Here is a 27,643-nt window from a genome sequence, read left to right as displayed (position 1 = left end):
TGATCACTTTCCTCTCCTCTAAGTGCTTCAGAATTGATTCCTGGAGGACCTGCTCCATGATTTTTCTGGGGACTGAGGTGAGGCTGACTGGCCTGTAGTTCCCCAGATCCTCCTTCCCTTTTTTAAAGATGGGCATTATGTTAGCTTTTTTCCAGTCTTCCGGGACCTCCCCCGATCACCATGAGTTTTCAAAGATAATGGCCAATGGCTCTGCAATCACATCCGCCAACTCCTTTAGCACTCTTGGATGCAGCGCATCCGGTCCCATGGACTTGTGCTCATCCAGATTTTCTAAATAGTCCTGAACCACTTATTTCTCCACAGAAGGCTGGTGACGTCCTCCCCATACTGTGCTGCCCAGTGCAGTCCAGTCTGGGAGCTGACCTTGTTCGTGAAGACAGAGGCAAAAAAAGCATTGAGTACATTAGCTTTTTCCACATCCTCTGTCACTAGGTTGGCTCCCTCATTCAGTAAGGGACCCACACTTTCCTTGACTTTCTTCTTGTTGCTAACATACCTGAAGAAACTCTTCCTGTTACTCTTAACATCTCTTGCTAGTGGCAACTCCAGGTGTGATTTGGCCTTCCTGATTTCACTCCTGCATGCCCGAGCAATATTTTTATATTCCTTCCTGGTCATTTGTCCAATCTTCTACTTTTTTGTAAACTTCTTTTTTTGTGTTTAAGATCAGCATGGATTTCACTGTTAAGCCAAGCTGGTCGCATGCCATATTTACTATTCTTTCTACACATCGGGATGGTTTGTTCCTGCAACCTCAATAAGGATTCTTTAAAATACAGCCAGCTCTCCTGGACTCCTTTCCCCGTCATGTTGTTTTCCCAGGGGATCCTGCCCATCCTGCCCCATGCTTTGATAAGCATCCATAAATTTTGGTCAGTCTATACCACTGATGATTTTTTTTTCTTGTTCTTACATTAACAAATATGGCTTATGCTTTAATACCAGATAGTTAACCTTCTGTACTGAAAATCGGTCTGAAAAAAGTTGTTTTCTCAGGCTACCCAATTTTCATCTCCCGTGCTCAGAGCCAGTGTGCATTTGCAAATTAGAATGCTTGAACTTTCTGTGAATTTGGTCTTTAGTTCATCAACCTGGAAATACTCATGCTTCCTTTTTGAAAGGTTTTATGGTGCATTTTAACAAACTGCCACCTGAAAGCTGGGGAGATAGTAATTTAGGAAAATCAGAGCTGAAGGTCAAAATAGTGAAGTATTAACCCAACAGTGGGATGGAATTGGAGGCTGCTTATGAGCCAATAGCAAAGTCTTGCCTGGGAACTGTACATGCATTGGACTTCCATTCTTCCTTGCCCGCCCCTATCCTGAATGGAGTGATCTGTTTTTTCAATTTCCTGTATCACCAGGTGAGGTCACCCAACTGCTTGGCCTGATGTACATGACGTAGACTAGGAAGCACTCATTGGGGTATATGAAGCAAAGAAATAGATGCCTTTTTGGTTTCTGTATATTGTACCTTTTAAAGCTTTTGATGTGCAGAGATCAGCAACTGGTTTTGTTCTCAATTGCTGTTGCCTGTTACAGAGGAGAGAGAGAAATACTGTGCTGTCTCCTGGAGATTATTTTGTTGCTTCCATACATAATATGCAAAAGCATGTACTTTTGTTCAACTGAAAATCAGAGTTATTTATAAAGAATGAAGTGTAATGTCTCCATGAGAGAGCATAGTGTGGGGGTGTCTCTTGTGTCACAGGCTACTGTGCCTCTGAGAACACAAAGATTGCAGCACTCTGCATAGCAGGCGAGTTCTTGGAAACTTAAAGATGCAGTGCCCAGGAAACTAGAGGCATTCGTTTCGTAGTTATGCATGCCACACCCCTACCAGTGCTCCCACTCAGAGACTGAGTGAGAGGGAGGGGCACGAACAGTGTTTTTTCACATTGCTGAATGCTAGAAGGATCCAGGAACGCAGTAGAACAGCTATGAGGGAGGACAGACGAGTTTAACATGTAGGCCAGTCTAATCCCAGAAAAAACACTGGTGCATTCTTCTTATGCCACACGCCTCCTGAATGTGTCAGAACTACCCTTGTTACCAATAAACAGACAATGAGATTCATGGGCATGGACAGCTGGCAAATTCTGAGGATTTAGGGCATGATCTGACAGCTCTTACTCAGGTGAACAGTTATAATTCATGGTCATTGGGAAGTTTAGAGGAGTGAAGTTTTGGAATAGCCTTCCAAGGGAATCAGTGGGGGCAAAAGACCTATCTGGCTCTAAGATTAAACTCGATAAGTTTATGGAGGAAAGAAAAGGAGTACTTGTGGCACCTTAGAGACTAACCAATTTGTTTGAGCATAAGCTTTCGTGAGCTACAGCTCACTTCATCGGATGAAGTGAACTGTAGCTCATGAAAGCTTATGCTCAAATAAATTGGTTAGTCTCTAAGGTGCCACAAGTCCTCCTTTTCTTTTTGCGAATACAGACTAACATGGCTGTTACTCTGAAGTTTATGGAGGAGATGGTATGATGGGATAACATGATTTTGATAATCTTTATTATGGTGATCTTTAACTATTCATGGTAAATAGGCCCAGTGGCCTGTGATGGGATGTTAAATGGGGTGGGATCTGAGTTACTGCAGAGAATTCTTTCCTGGGTATCTGGCTGGTGAATCTTGCCCATATGCTCAGAGTTTAGCTGATCGCCATATTTGGGGTCGGGAAGGAATCTTCCTCCAGGGCAGATTGGAAGAGGCTCTGAAGGTTTTTCGCCTTCCTCTATAGCATGGGGAATGGGGTCACTTGCTGGAGAATTCTCTGCTCCTTGAAGTCTTTAAACCACGATTTGAGGACTTCAATAGCTCAGACATAGGAGAGAGGTTTTTCGCAGGACTGGGTGGGTGAGATTCTGTGGCCTGTGTTGTGCAGGAGGTCGGACTAGATGATCATAATGGTCCCTTCTGACCTTAATATCTATGAATCTGTAAGTAGTTCCATTGACTTCAGTGGCACCACACACGTGAGGGAGGGTTGCAGGATAGACTTACTGTTCTCCAAAACATAGCGTTGGGACACTTTTTAATGTGTTTCTTCTTAATGTGAAGACATAGGCTACATTCAGCCTGGGTGCCTAAAATTAGGCTCCGAAGTATGTACTTAAGAATCTAAATAGAAGTGGATTGAATTTGCAGAAGTGCTGAGCTCTTTGAAGTCAATGGAGGCTACAGTTGTGCTGCCCCTTTGGAAATCTGGCTGCTTTTCATGGATTTAAAAACCTAATGTGAAAGAGATCTTAGTATCTGGTATTAAAGCATAAGCCATATTTGCTATTCTGTAAGAACAATGCGGAAAAAACATTGGTTCTCATACTGACTTTAGACACCCAAGTTTGAAAACTTTGGCCATGGCTTTGATAACATAAATTACTGCACTGTTGATTTTTGAATCTGTAGCCAGACCCGTGGAAACAGTATTGACTTGCTGTGTGGCCTTGGGCAAGTCACTTGAACTCTTGAACTTTTATTTCCTCATCTTGAAAATGGGAATTGTGGGATTATATAAATTCTATGGATTTAAGTGGAGTGAACAGGGAAGAGTTATGGCAGCTAGTAAATACAATCCATACCTGTTCTGCAATAGGGGAAGCAGTATTGCCAACCCCAGACGTTCAAAAATCATAAGTTAAGCCCCCAACATCACAAGATTGGTTTTAAAATTATGATTCTTTTCATTAAAAATGTGGGGTTCCTTTATTTGCCTTCTGGTTTTTAGGGTACACTTAAGTCACCTTTCCAAGCTTTTCTCTGCAACCATAAGGTCACGGAACCTTTTTAATTATTTTACATGAACGTGAGAATTCTCACAATCACTTTATCTCCAGAAGCAAAACTGCAAATATTACAAGACTTAAGATAAAATCATGAGATTTGGGAACTCTGAAGAAGGGAGGCTTGAAAAGCATTCTTCACCTCTGGAGTACTCTCATACAATACAACTTTGACATATTAGTTATCATCTGGTGGCCTATTTGAAATTAATTTGGTCATTGCCTTGCCATGCCGAACAGACAGGTGTCCATATCTCTCACCACTATGATAGTGCTCACCATGATAATAATTAGTGCCCTCAGTACTGAGACCCCTTTTGAAAGGGAGTGGAGACAACCATCCTGCTGACCCTAGAATTGGTTTCTCCAGGTCCAGATTAGAGAAATGCAGGAAGGTTTTTTCTACTGCTTTGGTCTCATTATTTTACCTGTTCTGAGTTGTTCCACAGCCTTAGAATTCTAAGGGAGCTGCAAAAGCCCCTCACTGCAGCAGCCATCCCAAGAGTGGAGGCCTGTCTCCTTCTGACACGGGGGGGATTCAGTGGGAATCTGCTACAGATATTGGCCTGGATGTGCTGTGGAGCTCTGTGGGCTCTTTGATAGACAGGAGACTTCAATTTTCAACATCGCACCTTCCTATACAATCCATTTATGTTAAAGCATGAGACTAAATTTTCTTCTCCACCTTTAACTGAAATATGATTTGCATTCAAAATGAAGAGAATTGTGCAACAAAAAAGAAATGTTCCATTAACAGGGAGTGATTTTTGTGGGAAACTTAGTATGGAGAGAAACTGACCATCCAGGTTGATCTTATGGTTCTTAAGAAGCATAAAGAATTCTGTTTTATCTGTACAGTTTGTGCAGATATAAAGTATAGCTTATTACTTCTAATTTTCATTTGCAGTAAATACTTCATCTTCTGTTACATTCTGTTAAATTTAAGCTAAAGTTAATTGAACTATTTCATACTTTTCTTCTACAAATGAAATGTAACCACTGTTTCTCTCGTTGCATAAAACAATCTGGAAAACAAAAGAAAGATTAACACAATAGTAATGTCCGCTTGTTTTAAAAGCGGATTTAAAACTGTTGTAATACAACTAGTTGACACCAGAGGGCAGCAGCACACCAGGAATCCGGAAAAAAAAAAAACACACCCAGTTTTTTTGATTATTCTGATAGGAAAGATATTAAATGGCACATTACATCTGATTCAGCTTTAGTATACATTTAAAGATTAACTTTACAGTTTAGCCTTGCAGAGCTGGAGTTACTTTTAATCTGAATTAAATGTTGGGTTTCCTATCCTTTTTCTGTTTAAATCTGTAAAGTCAAACTTATGACCTGTGTAGTTTTACATGTTAGCAAACAATCTTGTAATTGTGGTTTTTCTAGGTTACGTTTCGGACAAGAATCTATCACTGTAATATTAACAGCCAAGGAGTGATCTGCCTTGACATTTTAAAAGACAACTGGAGTCCAGCACTAACTATTTCTAAAGTTCTCCTCTCCATCTGCTCACTTCTTACAGACTGCAACCCTGGTAAGTCTCACATACCCTAACAGATAACATCTCTATTGATACGGCTCATCTGGCATGTTAGTAACTTACATCCTGATCCTGCATCATTAAAGTCAAAAGGAGCTTTGCCATTGACTTCAATGAGCATAGGATCAAGCTCTTAGAGAAGAGAATCCCTATGTCCCCACAAGATAGCCCAAGCTTTCTGTTCTCTTTGTGGGATAATAGAAGTTGTTCAGATATTCTGTATATGTCTGTAATCTATCTGTTCTTACACTGCACTGCAAAGAAAGCAGCAACCAGAACAATCCTGGACAATCAATCTGTAGATTGAAATTCCAGCTAAAAACAAAGTAGTGTTTTAAACACCATATTTGTGTGGGGGGTCTGCACCATCTGAAATTCTAGTGATTTGGTAATAGACTAGATGTATTTAAAAACTACCACCACAAAGAAACTTCCAGCCTGTTATCTTCTCAACTTTTCCTGGAAGCTCCAGTTCAGCTTTACAGTAAATTATTCGAGAATAAACTTCCCACCACCATATTTATATTTTTAGGAATTTATCTTATATATATAAAATGTAATTCCTATGTCAGTTAAGAACTGTTTTTAGTACATTTAATACTTCCCTCCTGTGTCCAGCTTAGTTAACAAAGTATATATCAGTAATATAAAATAAGCAAAACTTATAGAAATTCTTCTAACTTTTATAGAAGTGTAGTAGCTAAGGTGTTATGCTCTGTGTACTTCACCAAAAACACCTGATCTAATCTTTTCACGGAAGCCAGATTTATATTGATATAGGTGCACTTAGTGTCTGAGACATGCATACAGCTTTAGAAATGGTAAAGGAAATTGAAGCACACAGATCAGGTAAAGTTTACAATATAACCTACAAGGATGGCAAAGCATAAGTATCTGTTTTTTTACCTCCTTAAAACTTGAATTAGTGAATCCCCATCCCCCCCCCATTGAGCAATCACTTATAAAGCACCATAAATTTACATATACAAATTAAGACCTGTTCTCTACTTGGAAAGTCTAATAATCTATGTACTATACAATGGGTCAGTGTTCCACCATGTATTCTCCCCGCTTCCCCGCCACCACCCCAATGAGTGCTTTTGGGTAACCCATCAGACCAATTCTCAACTTTTTCTTTTATGTTTTTCCCAGTTCTCTTAACTAAAATGAGCAGGAACTTTTTTTTCCTTTTCAGCTGATCCCCTGGTTGGAAGTATTGCCACTCAGTATATGACTAACAGAGCAGAGCATGACAGAATGGCCAGACAGTGGACCAAGAGATATGCTACATAAAATGGATTTTTGTTAAACTCTTGCATTATTTGTCTGTGATGGAAAGAGCTGCTTATTGATTTTGAAGTGGGGGGAGGGAGGGTGCTGGTAAAGAGTAGGGTATTTCTATAACAGATTTTATTCAGTCTTTTATTTCCTAAGATTTTGTTGTTGTAACTTAAGGTATCTTGCTACAGTAGACAACTAGAATCGGGAATAGCATATTTTAAGACTGTCATTAGTTCAGCAATATTAGCTCACATATAGTAAAAAGAAGAATGTAAACTTAAACATTTTTTTGGTTCAGTTGCTTGCGATATGTAAAAGATAAAACAGCTTAATTTTGTACAGGTACATATGTTGACATTTATGTAAAAGTCCTTTGAAGACTCTACACACTGGGTTTTTTCTTTTTGTTTTTGTAAAAGATGTTGGGATTTTTTTCCCCTTGGGAGGGTGTGCTGGTATTTAACAATTCCTTTTTAAAGACTCATCTCATGATATGTAATATGGAGGAGTGGATATATGGCCTCATATAGGAAATGAGAAGTAGTTAATGTATTATTTTATATGCCAATCTACCTTTGTGAAAAGAATAAAGGTTTTAATCAGGATTTATGGCAACCTGTAGTGAAATACCTTAAGCTGTTTAAATGTAAGGCGTGGAATAGGAGTCACTCAGTGGATTGGTTGTATGTTGTGGGCTACTTAAGTCTGCATTTGTTACTGTGCTAATAAAAATATGTAAAAAAATGACTCCCGCTTAGTGACCTGCTTTGTTGTTTTGCTGAAAAAACTTCTCCCCACTATGTTTTGATGAAAGACCTATATTCAGTACCCACTATTTTTCCTTGTAAGCTAGCTGGTGTCTGAAAGCATTCAGGGAAGAGTTCCCTGCACTGATTTATCAATGGCAGTAAACTTGCCTAGATGGGTGCTTTGTAGTAAGCAGCTCCTACTGCTTCCATTTTTGAAAGGCTTTTTCTACATTAGTATGTACCGGCTGATAGCACATGAATAGAGAAACAGGGTGGGTGAGGCGATATCTTTTATGGGACCAACTTCTGTTGGTGAAACAGACAAGCTTTTGAGCTTACACAGAGCTCTTCAGGTCCGCCACAACACTGCCTACCGTAGGAATAGTCCAGCTCCATACAGTAGAACCTGAAGGGGTCTACATAGCATCCCTGCCCCAGCACATTGCTGAACATTCCAAGCTTCTTAACTTTAAGGTTAACTGCTCCCAAAACTGGTTTTGAAGTGCTGCCTATTACCTAAAACTGCAGAGAATGCAGCTGGAACAGTGAGACCAAGGACGGGCTGCAGGTGAGCCCCTGAGGGGAATGTCTGTCACAGCTGTAATATGAGAGAGGGAGCTGTACTTCCAGTTGGAGGAGGAGAAGGAATGGCATCATAAAAGAGATGGGCTGCAAAACTCATTCCTGATAATGCCACTTGTACAGCCCAGTAAGGGATAGGGACAACAATCTAGCTGTAAGGGAGCTATGTGATCAGTCTTCAACAGGTATTGAATCAATGGTAAAACAAAGAACAGAACACACTAGCCTTGCCTCAGTCTATCCCCTCCCTGCTGTAGTCACTGAACCACACTCTCAACAGCAATAGTTCACTGCCCATAGAAACCTACTAATCCTGCAGAAAGCTGTACATATATGCAAGTTTCACTCGGACACAACACCAGCGGCTCTGAACAGTTTGAGGGCTACAACTAGATCAGCTACTTTACTGCAAGGGACTGTAGTATTTAGAAAGGACACTAAGCCTGAGTGGCTAAAAAGCAGTAGGACAGACCTGTAAAGAAAAGGGCTTTTTTTTTAAAAAAAAATGCCAGTATCTAGTCTGACCAAATGAAAAGTAATGTGTTGGGTTTTCTTGCTTATGTGGTGACCAACTACTACTTAGTCACCCTGTCTAATCCCTAATGCCTTCTCACTTAAAATGCCACAGTGGTACGGCTGTAGTGCTTCAGTGTAGCCAGTCACTAAAGCAACCTCTGGGGTTCTCCTGTCATGTAGATCCATCTCCCTGAAAGATGGTAGCTAGGTTGACAGAAGTTTTCAGTGTAGACCAGTTAGAAACCACCTAGGTTCTTAATGCCCAAGCAGAGCAGTGCTGAGTTGTTAGTTTGGCCTGGCCTACACTGAAAAGTTACATTGCATAGCTGTGTGGCTCAGGGGTGTGAAAAATTCACACCCCTGAGAGATGTAGTTAAGATAACCTAGTGCTGCCTACAGGGAGGGTTAGATCAACAGAAGAATTCTTCCATTGACTTAGCTAGTGCCTGGAAGGTGGATTGCCAATGAGAGGACTCCTCCCAGTGCTACAGTGGCAAATTGATGCCATACTACCACCTGATTTCCTCTGCTTCAGACAAAGGGATCAGGTCATTTGGATCACAGCAAGGGGAGCAAACAATATAGAACTTTCTCTGTAGTAGGGGTGTCTAACCTGTGACTCTGGAGCTACATGCAGCTCTTCAGAAGTTAATATGTGGCTCCTTGTATAGGCACCAACTCTGGGGCTGGAGCTACAGGCACCAAGGGGCATTCACTGCTCAACCCTTGGCTCTGCTCCAACTCCACCCCTTCCTGCCCCTCCCCTGAGCCTGCCATGCCCTCGCTCCTCCCCACCAGAGCCTCCTGCATGCCACAAAACAGCTGATTGGGAGATGTGGGGAGGGAGGGGCTGACTGGCAGAACTGCCAGTGGGGTGGGGGAGCTAACAGGGGGCTGCGGACATATTACTGTGGCTCTTTGGCAACGAATATTGGTACATTCAGGCTCCTGCTCAGGTTGGCCACCCCTGCTCTATAGGATTCAGGCTATGCAGTGCAGAAGTAGATAGGGTACAGATCCACATGGTAACACTGTACTCTCCAACCTTAAAGGTCTTCTGACATGCTAGCATTATTTATCTTGCCTGCTTTCTCTGCTCTCTAATACACAACACCCACTTATGTGGTGACTTCATAGGTAGTATTTGGTTAGACACCTGGCAAGCCCATGTGGCTGATCTGAGATTGACTCATCTGCCATTCTCAGCATGGGTTCTCCACCTGCTGCTATGACAGCAGGGGTGGCACACCCTACTTCCTCTGTTATGGGGAGATGGGAGTGCCTTAAATTTGGTAACATGGGGCAGGTCAATGATGGCATGTAAAAGCTGGAGAACCACTGCTGGTAGAACAAACTAGTCCTATCTTCATCCCACTTCCAAAGCCAGTCAGTGGTCTCCTGCAAACACTCCATGTGTGGAGAAACATGGAGGATTCATGTACAGTCAGCAGGAAGTTAAAGTGGGTGGCGTTCCACTACTGCTCTGCTAGTACCAAAGCTCTTAGTCAGCTGCAATCCTTCAACAGAAACATGTGCAAAGTTCTAGCAGAGTGTAGCAGGAGCTTGCTCATTCATAAGGAATAACTGAAGATGTAATTGCTGACTCTCTTGTCATACGCCTTGGGCACAGGAAGAACAATGATCCAGAACTACCTCACGGGGCAAGACAAAAAACAGGTTCAAGTATACAGGTAATCCAAGTTACTCCATCATAAAAACTTGCTTCATTTTGGTAAACTGTATTATTGCACCACCCTTACTCGCTGTTCATACTTTGCACTGAGTTATTCATACCATTGTGTAGCAGAAGGATATTGCAGGTACATATTTAAAGGGTTAGTGCAGCCATCAAAATTGAGACTTTCAAATGACAGTACTCAGCAGCTTAAGTGTCACCACAAATAACTATTGAGGTCTTGCTGACTCAGGACAGTGCAACACTGTTTAAAATACCAAAAATGTTACTGAGTTACTCCTCCAGTTTGGAACTTCACTTGTCTGTTCACTGTTTCTTTCATATGGCTTTCCAAGCAACTTCTCTCTCTCTCTCTCTGGAAATGATTTGCTCTCCTGCTGCTTTCGCTCTATCTCCCTCCTCAGTCCTGTTCAGATTGTTAGGAGAGCAGAATCCTGAAATGTGTTGATCCGTCCTGTGAGGTCAAGTTCAGTATCATATGCATCTGCTGTTGGAAGCTGTGCCACTTTTTACAGCCGAGGGATCTGCAAAAGCATTTCTGCTGATCTGCCATGCGGAGCTGGCTGGCTGTCTTTTAGATATACCCACCACTAGCAGGCCTCTCGCTACACTCATTAAGCCTCTTCCACAAAGAGATACAGTGCTTCACACTGTTCTTTACTTAGGCTATGGCTACACTACAGAACTTACAGCCACTGCAGCTGCCCCACTGGTAGTGCAGATGCTCTAAGCTGACAGGAGAGAGCTCTCCCATCAACAGCTACTGCCGCCCACAGGGCTGGAGTAATTATGTTGGTGGGAGAAGCTCTTCTGCTGACACAATGCTGTCTACACATGCGCTTAGGTTGGTGTAACTTACTTTGCTGGGGGGGGGGAAGGCAGGGGGGATACCAACCTAAGCTGTAGCATGTACACAGCCTTAGTCTTTCTACAGAATACGAGGTGTAACTTCCCTGTGCAGATAGACAGCAGCAGTGTTTGATGATTGCTCTGCTAGGCAAGGGTAGTAACTGCAGCCCTTTCTCTCCCATATTTCCTAAGCTGTGGCAGGGTTCCAGTTGACTTAAGAACTACAGTACTAGCAACAGGGAATTTGTACCATCTCTTGTCAATGAAACTGTCAGATATCTAACCAAGAGCAGGTACCAGGTTTTGCTTCAGTTAACATCAGCAATATAAAAGTGAAACAAAATTTACATAGTTAGTCTACTCTCCCCAAGGGTAGAGATTTTTTTTTAATTGCTCCTCAAGCTTTTGTTTTGTATACCACGTAACAGTAAAGGTCACTTTCCATATTGGATGAGTCTAGGGGGAACTACAAGGAAGCCACATTATGTTCCAGCCTTTGATCGCTAGTTGCAAGTGAGGCCTGACCTATCTGAGAATCACTCATGGAATGTCACCATTTCCACATGCAGCAGGAACACTGATGCATACCCCTGCCAGGTAGGCAATGTTCTTGTTCGTCTCCTCCTAGAGTATTCTCACTCAGCTGTGCTGGAACTTCAACTATACACACCACCCATGGGTAGTAAGTGAGGCACCAAGGGGCTGAAACTACATCACACACACCTTTTCTCTAGCCATGGGAAGATAGGTAAGCCCTTTCTCCTTTGCTGCAGCCAGGAGATTTTGCAATTGCAAAAGGGGAAGAACAGAGGCTGGACAGCTGCATATGGAGTAGTTTATTAATTGTACACTTGTGAACTTGACCCAGTAGCAGCCTGAAATGGCCATGCGTGGGGATATAGACAGCCATCACTGCAGTGATCTACTATAACACCCCAGTGACCATTATAACCTTTTTACAAAGTGTTTCCTTGTGTTGTGCTTAAGACTGTGACCAGCTGTGGTTTTCCAAGAAAATACTTGATTGAAGGACAGCTACATTCATGACTTTGCTGATTTTAATTCTGAATTCAGTACTGCCTCAGAAAAAACATGCCAAACAAATGGCAGAGAAAGAGAGACACCAGGCCCTTGCAGCAGCAGATGAATAGCCTCCCCTGGAATAGGGGTTTTTAGTTATCACAGTTATTGCCTTTGCTCTTCCTCCCAGGCAAAGGAAATGCTGACTTGTTCTGGGATTGGGAAAGTTTACTGGCTAGTGAAGTGAAAGGTTCAATGAGTGTTTTCCGATCTGTCACTGTCACCTCCCACAGTCTCACCTTCTCAGCCTTTGCCCATTGCTGGGCTACTTCTGTTTCCACTTGTCTTTGCTCCGTGAGGTCAGTTTTGTTTCCTAAGACAACAACTGTCACCTAGAAAGAAGAGCAAAAAGGTCCAGGTGGTATATGCAGATCAATCACTGTATCAAAGTTGTTAAATAGCATGCAGGAGCTAGGCCGTTCACAATCTAAATCTCTACGTTAATTTTGGCTCACCCTAAACACGTTCTGAATTTTGAAGTAGTAGAATGTGGGGTTTAAACCTGTGTCACTCAGTGCGCTGGGAGCAAGGTGGGTGGCGATTGCTACCCACAACCGGAGGGAGGCAGGAAAGTGGAGTGTGTCACATCACCCGATGAAAATCCATTCTGGTGATGAGCAAAGCTCTACAGCCAGATTCTCCATTTGCTTTGCACACACCAATGACAAGAGCGTAGAATGCTCTTGAATGTCAGTTTGACACCTTCACACAGATGATGACAATACAAGGCAGTAAGGCAGCCAAGACCTGGCCCAGACTGCTGCTTTCCAAGCCCCAGACTGTAGCGTAAGAAGAGTAAGTCTCTTCCTCCATAAGATAACCTGTTGATGTTACTACAAGTTGTCACACTACTCAGAACAACATACAGGCACCCCCTCTAAATATCACACTCAAGTGGCATATTGTCCTGGAGGAGAGATGTATAAACTAGGTACAAAAGCTAAGACTAATAAAAATTAGTCAGAGGACTTTGTCTCAACATTATATACTCCTTGGAGAAGCCCTGCTCTGTACAGCCCTGAACTCAAACGTATTACCGTGTCCCTTTAATTCTAACCCTCTCCTCTTGCTTTGGGTTGTTTCTTCTCTCTCTCTCCCTCCCCTCTTCCTGCCAGCACTAGTTTTTACTGTAGCCAGGCCTAACTATTCTTTCCTGTTGAGCAGACTCTGGGATGTCGTATGCCTCCAGTTTCTTTCCTGGGGTTCTTCTGTCTGTAAGTACTTTACCACAGGTTCTCTTGCTTTAATATCTTCTACGACTCCCTGTAGAGCTCTCAGAGCATTACCTTCTGAGTAAGTCAGGATTACTGCTTTAAGTTCTGTCAATATTGTTGATGTTTTAACTCGTATTGCATAGGGCCACCATTTCCACCACATGCTTTAGTCAAGATCACAGCATCTTTTATTTACCACGAAGGCCTTCCCAGACCCACACATAAGCAGCTCTGTATCTGCCCAGAAAGGGGGGAGTTAACTTAGAAAAGCACAATAACCCTCAAGAACATAACTTCAGCAACCCACTCAGGAAACAAGATACCTAACTATGGTCAATGGCTAATCTGTCTCTTCTGTGACTGCAAGTTGCACCGTTGTCAAACCATTCCTTTCCCCTCTCCCCGAATACATTTTGAGTACTAATTAAGTACGTCTTGTATTTTGCAAGAAGTGGTATGACATTCTGCCTGTTACCCCCTCCCTTTTTATTGCCTGAATGAGCTTTATTTTGCTGGCCTATCGGCTAAAGGCATTTAGCAGGGAGAACTATGAAAGGATATATGGATACTCTAAGAAGATGGTAAACACAAGTGTACTGTGCAGGCGGTGTTCATCTAGAAGAGCTGCAACACTGTATCAACTGCTAACACTAGCAGCTTTCTAAGGGAAAATACAGCAGTCATTCTTCACAAGTGATTCAACAGCCAGACTGAAATACAGTAGATCCTCCTTGCTAATTGACTAATGTCTGGGAGACCCATTGTCAACTACTGTATTTTATAAATGAGCAAGTATGACACTAAAAGCAAATGAGGATAACTGACCACATTGTTTTATCCACTGCACTTTAGTTTTCATGTATAACACCTGATCAGTTTACAAACTATACTACCGTCCATATGAAATACTACATACATCTCTGCTGAGAAGAGGGGCAAGATATTTATCTTTTGTGCCAATTATATAGTGTGTGGATTAATGAAATTCTCTTGTATAGATTGCCCAAGACTGCAGGGAATATTTGCTTTCCTTTGTACTGCTGTGTAATTTAACTTTCCATTACTGTGCTATTTCAGACATGACCAAGAAATTAAGGCATCAAGCTTTTACCTCTTTTTTGTCTCTGATTGTGTCAATCTCTTTTTTGATCACTTCTACTCTCTGGAAGGATTCAAGGCTGTTCACAGCATACACAAGAACAAAACCATCAGCAACAGAGAAGTAATGCTTTGGAAACTCTACTCCCTCTTGCAGACCCGCAGTGTCATAGAGACGTAACTGTTCTTTAACCCCACGATCTGTTTCGACTGAAGCCAAATACACATCTTCCAATGTTGCACCTTCTTCTAAACCTGTTTTTAAAAAGCCCTAAAAGTTAGAACTTATAATAAATTCTGTAAAGTAATGCTGTAAGTATTTATTCATACTTCAGTAAAACCACTAATACTCATGGCTTTCAACAGTGCATTTCAATCCATTTAAAAAAAACTTTTTTTTGGATGGGTTTGACCAGGATTTGAACTCAGATCCCATTATGTTCTCAGCAAGACCAACGGGCTAGCTATTTACAGTAATGAGACCATGTCACATACACATTCAGTACATTAATATATATTAATGCATTTTTATGGGCATAAGTTCAGGCTGATATAACTTAGTTGGCCCTTCCCACAGGTTCCCCAAATCCTGCCCACCAGAACTGTACCAGTTGTTCTATGTATAAAGCCAGCTGCGGAGGAGTCAGAATTTGCCCCTCAGGCAGCATAACGGAGGAAAAAGGAGTACTAAAGAAATTACTACTGTAAGGCTTAATTAAGTTTTCTTTAGCAACCTATCTAGTCCCTATAGCTAGTCCCTATATGTTGTCACCCTTCCTCATATTGAATAGTACCTTACTCCACAAGTAGAGTAAGGGGACTAATACGTGTAGTCTAGGGACTACTTGTGTAAAGTACTAACTACCCAACAGGTAGACTCAGGCCATATGATGCTATAAGCGGCAAGGCTGAAGGATGTTTGAGTGCAGGGAATCTACATAACTTAAGGACATGATGGAGATCTCAGAATTTCAAGTCTAGCTCAGTGGTTTTAGTAGTAGTTTCAAGTTTTCCAACAAACCTTCTGTTACCAAAGTTTGTCATCTCCTGCCTCCATTGCACACCCACAAACATACACTTGTTGGTTCTTGTAGGGTGGATAGTACAGGTATGACCTCCATCTGAGACAAGATAGCTTTCTGATTTTTAGACAATATTGACACACTTTTAGAAATAAGGATTTTACTATGTTGAATAACACTATTTGAAACTCTTCATGCCAACAAAGATGCTGAAGTATTCCACCCACACCTGTGCTGATTATTTCCGCTGCTGCATGCAACCTTTGTTTCCAGAAAAAAAGTGGCACAAGCTCTCCTCGCTACTCCCTCCCTCCTTTTCTAGTCTTCATAAATCCAGCTCCCATTAGATACATGGCAAACTCTGACCAGACTATTTGATCTTGCCTCCAACTATAGCCACACTGACATGAGGACATAAGACTAACAGCACAAGGAAAAATTGGACTGATTAATAAAAAGAGAATGAGTGCGAAATAAGGTTGTAGATCTGATTCAGGAAAGTGGTAGCAGAAGGGTGTGCTGGGGCATTTTTAAAAACTAGGTGGCTAATTGAATCCCTTCAGAGAACAATCATTTCTTCCTGCTCTCTGCCTCTAGTCAGTGTACATGTGACCGTTCCTCCCAATCAACATAATGGAAGCAGCAACAGATATGTCTGTACCATCTTACCTGATGAGAAAGGGGTGGAAATGAAGTCCTTCATGCTGGAAAGAGCTAAGATTGGGAGTGAGAATAAGTAACAATGGAGGACCTTAAGGACTTCTCTGAGGCATAGGAATTTACACACCAGTAGTCTCAATGGGTGAAATTCAGGCCTCTGCAAAAGGGTAGCACCAGGCCCATGTGCCACTCAAAACTTAAGAGCGGTCATACTGGGTCACACCAAAGGTCCATCTAGCCCAGTATCCTGTCTTTCAACAGTGGCCAGTGGCAGGTGCCCCAGAGAGAATGTACAGAAGAGGTAACCATCAAGTGATCCATCCCCAGTCGCTCATTCCCAGTTTCTGGTGGCACATAGGCCTCCTGCTGGCCATTCATGTAGTGGGAATTTCCCCCAGTTAGAATAACCCACCTTTGAAGATTATTAGTAATCTTAGACTTGCATGCATCAGCTAGAGAAAGAGGAGGACAGAACCACCTGACAATGCTATGGTTGAAATCATGCTGCCAAGAGTATTTACAGTTGTTGGTTCGTACAATCTGCCTACAGACATTTTTCTTAGGCCTTGTTACAACTGTTATAAAACAAAGCTAAAGATTACGGGGGTGGAAAGGCACGTCATTTATAGCATTACTAACTAGCCTAAGTCTCGGAGAGTCCAGGGGGTCGGGAGCAAGAATCCTTGTTTACATTGCTAATCAACACCATGCAAGAAACATGCTCGCAAATTTCATCTGTAGCAGACTAGGCACACTGTAAAATTTGTTTAGTGTAAATGGTTTTGCAATTTAGAAATACAAAGAGTAAGGATCACAGATACTGACTGCCATTGTCCAATAAATATTTGACAGTGAATGATGAAGTGAGCTGTAGCTCACGAAAGCTTATGCTCAAATAAATTGGTTAGTCTCTAAGGTGCCACAAGTACTCCTTTTCTTTATAGTAAACTTAGACAATGCACAAAGAACCTGCAAATAAGCAAAACAGATTACAAAAAAGTGGGGTTATCAGAAGTGTCCAAGTGACTTAGGAGCCTAAGTGTCATTGTCCTTTAATGGGATCCATGCTCCCATTGTGTTCCTTGGGCATTTTTGAAAATCCCACCTCAGATTGTATGTATATGAGGGGATTTTGGCAAAGCACATTTGCTATTATCTATATTTCTACAATTCACCATACAGCTTTTAGGCTTCTATCCCGCAAAGGACTGTGTGCTGGAGGATCCAAGCAGATGTGCGGAGCTGGACATAGTACACATAGTGGTGGGCCACCTTTTGCAGTCAGGAGGCAGAGATATAAAGAAAAGAAGCATTTTCAACAGAACTGAAGTTCTCACCATCCTTTTGTCTCATAGCTGATAAGCTTTGGCAGAAACAGAGGGGCCATAGGCACCTCAAAGTACAGGTATGACCTCCATCTGAGACATTACTGAACAGAGGGAATATTTCAAAAGCCTTTCCAGACGTCTTTTGGAGAAGTTAACCAGTCACTGCTCTAGTCTGCTCTCTCAAGACAAGTCAGGCTGAAGAGTGCCAGGTGCTATGGAATTCACAGCCTATCTACCAGATGTTCTGCTAAACAGGTGTCAACCACAACTAAAACTACGTTTTAAACAGTCTACAAAAATGAAATCACCTCCCCTCTCAATTTAGCAGGTTTCCTATTCTAGGTATCTGTATCTACTACATCTCAGATGTAATAAGTCTACTCATTCTACAGTCATCAATATAGTCTCCCAGGTGGAAGACCAGAATTTCTAGTGTCAAAAAACAGGCAGAAAGAACACATATTACACCCTCCACTCTTCATCTTTTTTTCCTCTTTTAAACTTTTATGTTAAGCAGCAAGAAGAGCAAGCAAACAACCCCACCACTACCACCACCACACGCACACACACCCACACAGCCAATTTTATGGTTACTTTGCAAGTGTCCATGAAGAGGTGATATAGAAGACTTAAAACAATATTCAGAAGAGTTCCAGAAAACTGATCGCTGCTAAAAAACAACACCATGTTCATTCTCCCCCTTCACCTCAGTAAAGGCAAGAAAAATAAAGGCCGGATTGGTACCCCTAAAACTTGTTGGAATATCATAAAAATGGAAAACATCTCACCAACAGTATGCTTTCCATAGAGAAGCTGCTCCAAAATTGCTGTTTTTCCCACTGATGCCATTCCACAAATCACCACTTTGTAGCCCTTTCCCATCTTATTTCAGGATAGCAAAGTCAGCAAATAAATCCTGTTCAAGCACAGGGATCTGTTATATTTAAGACATTACATTAACAGCAAAGTCACTGAAACATTTAGTGCTTCAGTATATTTTAATTATGCAGTTCAACAAGCCATGGAGTTGATTTTGAAGCAGAGCTCTATCTGAAGAGGTCACCAGCAGCTGGTATTTCTAGAACAATGCAATTTGCTCCCCCTCCACATTTTAGGCCTCAAGCCTTCCAACGTTTACACACATTTAAGTTTACTCAGGCAAGCAATTCCCTCCACTTCCAGGGGGCCGTTCACCCAAGTAGTTACACACCTGCTTACATAGTTGCAGGATCAAGGCCTTGCAGCCTCTTCAGGGCAGGGACTGTGCCTGCTTTTGTGTTTGTACAGCACCCAGCACACGGCCTGTGCAGTGCTGCCAACTCCCACCACCACATTGTGGGTTTCATATATATATATATATTGATCTGATCACGCCAGTTCCTGGGAACACGTGAGCGCCTGGGCCTGCGTTTCAAACCAAGCATGCATCTTGCCCTCACGTTCACAGGGAAATGCTGGCAGCAGTGCCCCCCAAAAGCTCAGGCACCGGCGGGCCGATAACAGCTGCGTACAGGGCACTCTCGGCTGGGGGTGGGGGCCCTGACTTGCGACTTTGTCCTGGCTGGATGTGCAGGGACCCCTGGCCCGGAGACGGGGCAGAGGAGGCGCCGCGGGCACGCAGGTGCCAGCTGGCCGGGAGGCTGGGGGGAGGCTGCTGAGAGGGAAGCTCTCTCAGGGGCTATTAGCCCAGCGAGCAGGCCCCAGGTCCGCCCTTCCCTGCGGCTACTAGCCTAGCGCCAGGGGGCGCCCCTGGCAGGAGGGGGCGGGGACCCTGAGCTGGCAGAGCAGCTGCCGCGTGCACCGCACACCCCGCCCAGCCTCTCCGAGAGCTGGGGCCGGGCTCCGCCCACAGCGCCCGCCCCAAGAACACGGCGGGAGCTCGGACCCCCCCCGCGCAGAAAGATGCTCCTCCCACCTTGGGAGTGGGGCGCCTCCTCAAGTCCTGCCCACCCACAGCCCGATTTGTAATCGCAGCCCCGCCCCTTCCTTTTATTGGCATGTGGCGAGGGGGGCGGGGCGGAGGAGGTTAGGCCAATCAGAGCCGTTGGCCCCCTCAGAACTACGTTTCCCAGCAGGTCCCAGCGCTAGGGCCGGAAGCGATAGGGGCCGCAAAGGACGGTGGGAGGTAGGCCTCTTCCTTTCCGGCTTCGGGCGCCATCAGGTGAGTGTCTGCGCCGTGCTGGGCTGCTGGCTGCATCCGACCCCATCGGAGGTTGGGAGCCGCCCATCCGTCCCTCCTTCTCCGCTCCGTGCGCGGGCCAGGCCCCGAGGGCCCGGGCTCGGGCTCCGGGGCAGGGACCGGGCGGCAGGAGATGGGTCGGGACGGGCCCCTGAGGGGTGCTGGGCCCGAGCTGGGACGGGCCTCCCCGCTGCGTGGGGGGTGCCTGGGGCGCAGGCCGCGGCGAGCTGAGTGGGGAGCCCTACTGGGCGGCCAGGTGCGGGTGGCTGGGCCTCTGAACAGCCATGACAGGGTTGGGGAGGGGGGTGCAGCGGGTGTCTAGGCCTCTCTGAGCTGGCTGCTGTTGGGCAGCCCTTCGAGTGTAACGAAGTGGGGGTGACAGCTTCTGACTGACATGTGTGTGCGGGGAGGGGCGTGTCGCTCTAGGGTCCAGGGGCAGCCAAGCCTTAGGGCTGTATCGTGGGGGAGCCTCACTGAGGAGGAGCCTGGGTGGGGGGTAGATACTGAGTCCAGTTATTCAGCTTGGCTTTACTTTTACTAGTTTGTGCTGCTGTATACAGGCAGGCATCTGCACCCTGTAGATCAGCAAAGGCTTCTTAAACCGCCGCATTGAAAGCAGAGAGAGGGACTGGTGTAGCAAATACCACCCAATATAGGTAGATGGGAAGCCAGAACTCTTAGCACAAGAAGGGAAGATAACCAGAAATGTGGGTTTGTTTATAAATTAAGCTGTCTCAGGGTGAGATATTTTTGAGGGTTGAATTTGACATGGCTGAATTAAATTTGCATTGTGACTTCCCGTGAGACCTGCAAAACTATGCTGTATGGGATAAGTGGCTTCTTGAATATTTTGCAGAATTTTAATGATCTCCTGAAGATCTCAAAGTATTTGAGAAACCGATAAAGTAAGCTTTTCGTTAGGTGAAGAAACTGAGACCCAGCGTGACTTCCCTGAAGTTTTAAATTTACAGAGCAATAACTAAAATTCAGATCAGATATTATTAGTTTGTGGTAGCAGCCAAAACATGCTGAGCAGGTTCACAAAGGAAAAAAGTCTCTGCCCTGAAGAGTTTGAGGTATAAAGACATAAACAGATAAAAAGGAGAGGAAACTTCAGGATGGTAATCGGTATGTGTGGGGTTAGTTACAGATCTCCAGAATCTTGGATGTGTGCTGCTTTAACAGTGTCATCATGCCTGACATATGTATAGGGAGCTTTGGAAATGTGTTCACATAAGGCAGCATATTTTTTATTCCCTCTGTGTGATGTTATATTTTTTCGGTTGGAAAGACTCTGCAAGCTCACACAGATCTCTAATTCAGCAGGTAAACAAACATGGGTGCCTACAAATACATCCAAGAGCTATGGAGGAAGAAGCAGTCAGATGTGATGCGTTTCCTCCTGCGTGTCCGCTGTTGGCAGTATCGCCAGTTGTCTGCCCTACATCGAGCTCCTCGACCAACCAGGCCAGACAGAGCCCGTAGACTTGGATATAAGGCTAAACAAGGTAACTAGAACTAAAAGGGTGTGAGGTCAGCATGCTTTAGTGGTACAATGTTAATGGTTTTTGATGGCTCCTTCCATGATTGAATATTAATGAATCAGTGTAGATGGGAGCGTGCTGCATACTTAATCATGCTCTTCACTGAGAGTTTAACTTTGTTTCCTGTGTGAAAGTAGTTTGGTATCATACCAAATTACCATATGAGTTGTGGGCACATACAAGTAGAATGTAAGTTAACTCTTAATTGGCACCCACATTGGCACTTCGGGTAGAGAAGCTAACCGCAGCCTAAATACGTATGGAGATTGAAGTCCCCTTATTCTTAGGGTATATCTTCACTGCTGAGTTAGCCTGGGTGTTCAGCATCCGGTTTAATCTAGCTCAGGTATAGACCAGCCACAGTCAAGTTACTGTGTTTTCACTGGTGTTGCATTCTTTGTTGTGTGTCACCAGCACTTCTGGGGACAGATCTCTTAGTTCTATGTTCTGCAATGAACTGAGCCCTGATTCTTTCTCGGTGAATTGTGGGAGACCTTGTCTGTCCTTCTGGGCACAGAGAGAATTATGAGAAGACACTGGAGGCCTATCAGCACTTGAGTGATATAGTCTATATCCTTGCTGCAAACTACCCAAGTGGAACCTGGGTTCTAATCCACGCTCCCAGCTAGCCAGGGTTAAAAACACTAAACTTGGGTGAAGCATTTTTGTGGGGATGGAAGGGAATTTAGGGGGCAACACGCAGGTAAAAGCCTGTATAAATGTACTTTTATATCGGTAGGTTATTTCGGTTCCCAAACCAGAATACTCTATGCCAGTGGAGCTATCTACTTGGGGAGTTTTGCCACTTTAACTGTACCAGTATCCACAAAACAACAAAACTTTCTAGTGCAGACAAGTTCTTAATATGCTGTACCACTTGGTGAGCAGTGGGTGAAGATTATTGTACAAAAAACAGTACTTGTGGTAGCATAGAAGTATAGCCCCAGTGGGGAAGTGTAAAAGCATAATTAGTGACTGAAAGGTTATCAGAAGTCTGTAGTTCCAAGAAACTCAGTTTTTAAAAAATGGTGTTTACAGGTTATGTTATCTACCGCATTCGTGTTCGTCGTGGTGGTCGTAAACGCCCAGTCCCGAAAGGTGCTACCTATGGTAAACCTGTAAATCATGGTGTTAACCAGCTGAAATTTGCCCGGAGCCTGCAATCTGTAGCAGAGGTAAGTGTCTTTCCTTTGTGTCACTCAATAGCAGCTTCTTTGGGGGGCTGAGTTGCACTGGTTCTGAATATCCTTCTTGACCAAAAAGAGTGATTTCCTCTGTAACGCAGAAGATCACGACTAATGATAGTACCAGAGTACTTGTGTAGGATTCTTTATCCATTTCTTATTTTACAGATGGGGAAACTAGTGTGCAGAGAAGTTAACCTGACAAGTCATTTGCACTGCACATTAATGCCAGAACAGTCACCGAATTTGTCAATGCAGCTGTCCTATGCATACAATAGAACAGCCAGCAACAGTGGATAGCCTTCATTAAATAAGGGGGTTTGACATCAAGAAACTTCAAATATGTTATGGTGCATGTTTTCACCTTTGCTTTTGGTCTCTGTAACCTAGACAGTCCAAACAAACCCTTCCTGATGTTTAAAGCTGTTATGATATGCATGGTATGGTATGCATATTTATTCTCCAATCTTAATCGCTTTCCTGCTGAAGAATTTAAACTGAGTTGTTGCTTCTGAATACTCTGCTTGCCAAGAAGTAAAATAATTTTCATGAAACTAACATGATCCTAGTCAGTTTGTGTTGCTCCCTTGGTGTAGCAAGATGAATGGTACCTGGTGAGAAGAGAATCCTAGAATACATGAAGGGATAGGTTTATGGATAATAAGAGAACAGGGAATAGATTAGAACATCTATCGGATTCTACCCTAAAACAATTCTTTTACTCAGTATTTCATGCTATTGTCATAGTTCATTACATACTGTTTATAGTCTATGATCAGATTTAGACTGTAACCACCTCAGGGCACGGATTGTTGTGCTTTATACAGTATAAGAGCTAACACCATATGATCAGGGCATGTGCTGTGGCCCACAGCTTGAGAATGCCCCTATCTTACTGAATTGATAGTTAGAAGGTGTTTTGTATCTCTCCATTTCTTCCCTGTAAAGTTCTCATTTACAGTCCACCGAACGAAACATCTCTAATGTTTAACAGAAAACTGCTGATGAATCAATTTGCTAGTCACGGTCTGATCTGCCTTACTTGGTGTGGGGAGGGCTGTATTAAACAAGTGTCCCTAACATGGACAAAAAGTCTGATACCCTGAGAGCTTGAAAGACTATTTGTGGGTTAACTTAGCTCTGGATTTGATGACTCGCTACTGAAATACTGAAGCTATAGTGATGCCAGAAATTGGTAATGGGAGAGAGTTTGGTTGAAAGATTGTTGAGAACTCAGTTAAACCTAATTACTGTCAAAAGAATGTTAAAGATGAGTCATGAGGAAATGTTAAAACTGTGTGTTAAATATGGAATTCCGTCCTGCAAGTTAGAAAAATATCCAATTGTCCAACAACCCAAAAATAAATGTTTTGTTGAAGACAAACTGCCTGATATACCCTTAGACCTTTTTAATTGTTTTTTAAAGGTAGGCTTTTTCCATGATTAGAGCCTTCTGAGCGCTAGACAGTTCTAAAGAAACTTCAGACTACTTGGTAGCTTCAGGTGCTTCCATTTGTTATGCACTCATAATGTGCTCTTGAAATGTGATGTTCATGGGTCATCCCAGCTTTCACACTGAGAGGCCATGAATTCCATCTGTGCAACCAATCTTCCAAATCAGAGCCTTAACTATACATTATTTTACATAATGATGAGAGGAGTGAACTGTCTTTGTACAGCAAGTTCATACCATCAAATCTTTCTAAAAACAAAAGGCAACATTGTGAGAATGGGGGGTGCTGTGTGTCTGACAGTAGATCTGTAGTTTCCATGAGGGGGACATTTCTCCAGTGTTTCTCTTGACCATGGGCAGGGGTGAGCAGGTGGGGGTTTGTAATGCCAAGAAAAAAAAAAAAGAATGAGAAAACAGTTAACTTGTTCTTTATAAGTCAAAGCCTGTTTGGAATTGTCTCCTGTTGTGTGTTTTGTCTATCTTTACCCTGAAAGGTATTTCTGTATATCAGGAATGTTCTGACTTCCCTCTTTCCTGTAAAGTGCCACTTTTGTAGAAAAAATAATTTATTTCCTTTTTGGCAATCTAAACTGCGATCCAGGTTGTCTTTGAGCAAGTCACTGTTTGTTTTTTTAAAAATTGCAAGGTCTTCAGATCTGTCTGCCTCATGCTAATTAGACCTTTGATCTAATTAGTTCTGATCACTTTAAAGGACTAGCCAGGTTTCCAGCTCTTTAGACACCAGTTTACTTAATTTTGTATACTTTTTCTCATAGACAACTTTTACTGCTAGTCTATTTCAGTCATTATTAAGGCTTTGTCTGTAGGCAGGAATGCTTGTGATGCAGGGTTCTAACTTTTGGATGGAGTGTAAAAAAGATGAATATTGCATTGGTTTTTCCTTGCAGTTAAATCAATGTAATGCCCTTTTCTGCTCCTTTTGATATTGAAACATGGCTTCATGTCCTTGCTTTTTGTCTCATATATAATAGTTGTACTAGGTCCACTTCTTGCTGCAGGACTGGAAATGGAGTGGGATGTCAGGGAGATCTATTGGCCTGTGGAGTAATCTCCCATGGGTAGTGCTGAAAGTTTTCTGGTTACACATGCTTAATATTAAACTGAACAACACTAACAAAAATAAAAAGAGAACAGTCCTAAACTGTCTGGGGAGGGAGCAGGATTAGATGACCCAATAGGTCTTTTCTTTCTCTTGTTTCTGTGAAAACTGAGCTGCGGTGTTCTTGGCCATCCGTTAATGGAGAGAGGATGTTGTGTCTCAAAGTGGGCAGCAGCCCTCCATAGAAGTTTGAGAGAAGGAAAACACTTCTCTTCCCGTCCTCCCTTCCAGTCAATACGGGATTATTCCCTGTAGTGATTTTTGTGTGTATGTTTTCTCTAGTATAAGATGGTGTCCAGTTAATGAGGTTTCCATCACTTCCCTCAGAAGACTTTCATAGCCTAATACATGTCCAGTAACCTGATGACACTCATGTCATATAATCCTTCTCCTTTAAATTCCTTAATTTTGTGGTGCACAAACTGTGGGGTGTGATTTCCCCCCCTGCTTCCCCCAGGTGGGCATGGAGGACTGTTCTGGAAGCAAGCGGTGATGCCAGGTGGCTCATGCCCAGCCCCATGCAGCAGGGCCCAGGTCAGCCTCCCCAGTAGAAGGGGGCAGAGAGGGAACACCAGCTCCTCCTCCACCTCCTGACGTGGGTCAGTGTGCTGTGCAATTTCTGCTCCAGGCAGCTTCTGTGCCCAACCCTGGCTCCACCACCAGAGACCATCACGTACGTCTTCCCCCACACGGAAAAGCTGAGGTGGGAGGAGCAGAAGAGCAGGTATTGGCCCTGCCCTAGCAATGCCTCCTGGCTGCAAGGTAGAAGCAGCCAGCTGCTGTGAGGAAGTCTTGGCTGTGCAATAATGGAGGGGAGACACGGACAGATTCTGTTAATGGAGGGGTTTGCAACTGGAAAAAGTTTGCGCACCACTGCCTTAACTGACTTCCTGTCTGCCACATTCAGGCTTTTGGTGCCTGTTACTGTGGCATATAATCTTGTCTCCAGCCACACCTTTGCTCTCAATTCTTCCTGTTCAGTCTTTAATTCCATTCCTCCTAATCATCTCCTTAATGTATCCTTTATCTTTTTTTTTCCATTCCTACTCTTTGCCATCATTGTGCATCTATGCTGTGAAGCAGTCTCCTTTGTTATGTCCACCAAACACTTTTCCCCTTAATTCTTCATTAATTCTCACACGTGAGAATCCTTCCAAACTGCTCTCCAGTCTCAAATTCTTTTGTTAATTGTCCCTTTTTTGTTGTATTCTGTCCTCTTCAAGGATTTTTGGGGACGAGAACCTGGGTTAAGTGCCGTAAATTTCAATTGTCCCTTTCCTAATTTTATATTTCTAGTTAGAGCCCTGTGTACACAGTCCTAAAGAATTTCTCTCCTTCCACCCTTGTATGAACTCTTGTTTTTTACCCTGTTGTCTAGGAGCGTGCTGGTCGCCACTGTGGGGCTCTAAGAGTGTTAAACTCCTACTGGGTGGGTGAAGATTCCACATACAAGTTCTTTGAGGTAATCCTGATTGATCCATTCCACAAGGCCATCAGACGCAACCCTGACACCCAATGGATCACCAAACCAGTTCACAAACACAGAGAGATGCGTGGGCTGACATCAGCTGGCAGGAAGAGTCGTGGTCTTGGCAAGGGCCACAAATTCCATCACACCATTGGTGGCTCCCGCCGCGCTGCATGGAGAAGACGCAATACCCTGCAGCTCCACCGTTATCGCTAATTCTTGTAAATGTCACAATCTAATAAAGCTTGAGAGAGATCTTGAATTTTCCACTGTCTCTACTTAATTACTTAAAATGGGAAGTCAGGTTTTCTCAAGGAGGTCATAGTTGTATTGCCTTATTTTAAAGGACTGGCAAAAAAATTTAACTTGATGGTTGGGTGCTAGAGTGACATTGCTGGAGAGTAGAACTCTAATCACAACAGGTAAAGCAGGAGAAACAGTGCAAGCGTCTCCGTTCTATTACGGTCAAAAAGGGTGTTGAGGTTTCCATGTCTATTCAGTGTTCTCTGCTGAGGCTGGTAACAAAGAGGCCAGCTATGATGCACACACTGATGTGAACCAAATACAAGTTTTGTTTTATATTGGTGTCAGATGGTAAACTGAAAGATGCTTAAAACATAATTTGCTTGGGAGTGATGTCTGCTCCTTAAGTGTGAGTAGGACAAAACTTTTTTAGTTGTAATTGTTGAATATGAATTAATACTATTAGAAGTTTTCAAGCCTGGGTATCTGCAATAAGGTGCTTAAATCTAAACCTGGATTTAAAATCTAGGATGAAGATACTTGTTTTCATTAAAATATGCATTTTAAATGCCCAGTTCATAAGTTCACACAGTGACTTATGTTCAAAGATACAGGCTTGGTGAGTATTTCCTACAGTTCTTCAGTGTCTGCTCAGCTTTTCCAGACTGGAACTCTGTTGCTGTGTTCCGTTGCTCTTTATAGGTCTTCTGGCATTTTCTTCTGATTTATTTACTTTGATGTGCCTATTCTACATGGAACAGATGTATTCATTTGCCCGTTTTGGAACAATGCAATCTAACACCCCCCCCCCCAAGAAATGTAATCTGGTTTCCTAGTATACTTCATTCATAACACTGGGAGTAGAGAGAGTAATGATGCATTCTCACAGAAATGTGCCATGCAGCTGGGCTGTGATGGGGCCTGTTGCCCACTGGGGCCTAGGACCACAGGGAACATGGCTGAGAGAGCCATGGGACTCCAGGCTGAGGAAACAGGTTAACTGACAGCCTGAAAGTA

The 27,643-nt window shown here is 43.2% G+C and overlaps 3 protein-coding genes across 9 annotated transcripts in view; 2 read left to right on the top strand and 1 right to left on the bottom strand.

Annotated features, from left to right (window-relative positions):
• Nucleotides 1–7,388, top strand: part of UBE2E1 (ubiquitin conjugating enzyme E2 E1) — a 62,345-nt gene extending 54,957 nt beyond the window's left edge. For all 6 annotated transcript variants that reach the window (XM_073333486.1, XM_073333485.1, XM_073333487.1 and 3 more), the window contains 2 exons: nucleotides 5,207–5,354; nucleotides 6,556–7,388. In XM_073333486.1, the coding sequence (XP_073189587.1) occupies nucleotides 5,207–5,354; nucleotides 6,556–6,653 (246 nt within the window). In that variant the 3' untranslated portion in view covers nucleotides 6,654–7,388. The remainder of the gene's footprint in view (nucleotides 1–5,206; nucleotides 5,355–6,555) is intronic.
• A 4,679-nt stretch (nucleotides 7,389–12,067) lies between these two features.
• On the bottom strand, nucleotides 12,068–18,317 carry NKIRAS1 (NFKB inhibitor interacting Ras like 1). Of its 2 annotated transcripts, XM_073333491.1 has the most exons (4): nucleotides 18,224–18,317; nucleotides 14,608–14,680; nucleotide 14,566; nucleotides 12,068–12,445 (listed from the first exon to the last, which is right to left on the bottom strand). In XM_073333491.1, exons 1-4 carry the CDS (start codon nucleotides 18,315–18,317, stop codon nucleotides 12,206–12,208), a joined length of 408 nt encoding a protein of 135 aa, XP_073189592.1. In that variant the 3' UTR covers nucleotides 12,068–12,205. The 2 variants fall into 2 exon arrangements, with proteins under 2 accessions (XP_073189592.1, XP_073189591.1); XM_073333490.1 differs by having other exon boundaries at nucleotides 14,439–14,680.
• Nucleotides 18,318–19,535: 1,218 nt separating this feature from the next.
• On the top strand, nucleotides 19,536–26,645 carry RPL15 (ribosomal protein L15). The gene is made up of 4 exons (XM_073333482.1): nucleotides 19,536–19,596; nucleotides 20,941–21,122; nucleotides 22,197–22,333; nucleotides 26,294–26,645. Exons 2-4 carry the CDS (start codon nucleotides 20,951–20,953, stop codon nucleotides 26,597–26,599), a joined length of 615 nt encoding a protein of 204 aa, XP_073189583.1. The 5' UTR covers nucleotides 19,536–19,596; nucleotides 20,941–20,950; the 3' UTR covers nucleotides 26,600–26,645.
• Nucleotides 26,646–27,643: the final 998 nt, after the last annotated feature.

Source organism: Lepidochelys kempii, chromosome 2 (assembly GCF_965140265.1).
Source record: "Lepidochelys kempii isolate rLepKem1 chromosome 2, rLepKem1.hap2, whole genome shotgun sequence".
Lineage (NCBI taxonomy): Eukaryota > Metazoa > Chordata > Testudines > Cheloniidae > Lepidochelys > Lepidochelys kempii.
The sequence above is the reverse complement of the archived record's forward strand: the minus strand, read 5'-3'. Positions and strand labels throughout refer to the sequence as shown.

Coding starts and splice junctions, on each gene's coding strand:
- RPL15 (XM_073333482.1), top strand. CDS start 20,951: ATGGGTGCCTACAAATACATCCAAGAGCTATGGAGGAAGAAGCAGTCA. Junction 21,123..22,196: donor TGGATATAAGGCTAAACAAG/GTAACTAGAACT, acceptor TGGTGTTTACAG/GTTATGTTATCTACCGCATT. Junction 22,334..26,293: donor GCCTGCAATCTGTAGCAGAG/GTAAGTGTCTTT, acceptor CCTGTTGTCTAG/GAGCGTGCTGGTCGCCACTG.
- NKIRAS1 (XM_073333490.1), bottom strand. CDS start 18,317: ATGGGAAAGGGCTACAAAGTGGTGATTTGTGGAATGGCATCAGTGGGA. Junction 14,681..18,223: donor CTATGGAAAGCATACTGTTG/GTGAGATGTTTT, acceptor TTTTAAAAACAG/GTTTAGAAGAAGGTGCAACA. Junction 12,446..14,438: donor CAATCAGAGACAAAAAAGAG/GTAAAAGCTTGA, acceptor TCTTCTTTCTAG/GTGACAGTTGTTGTCTTAGG.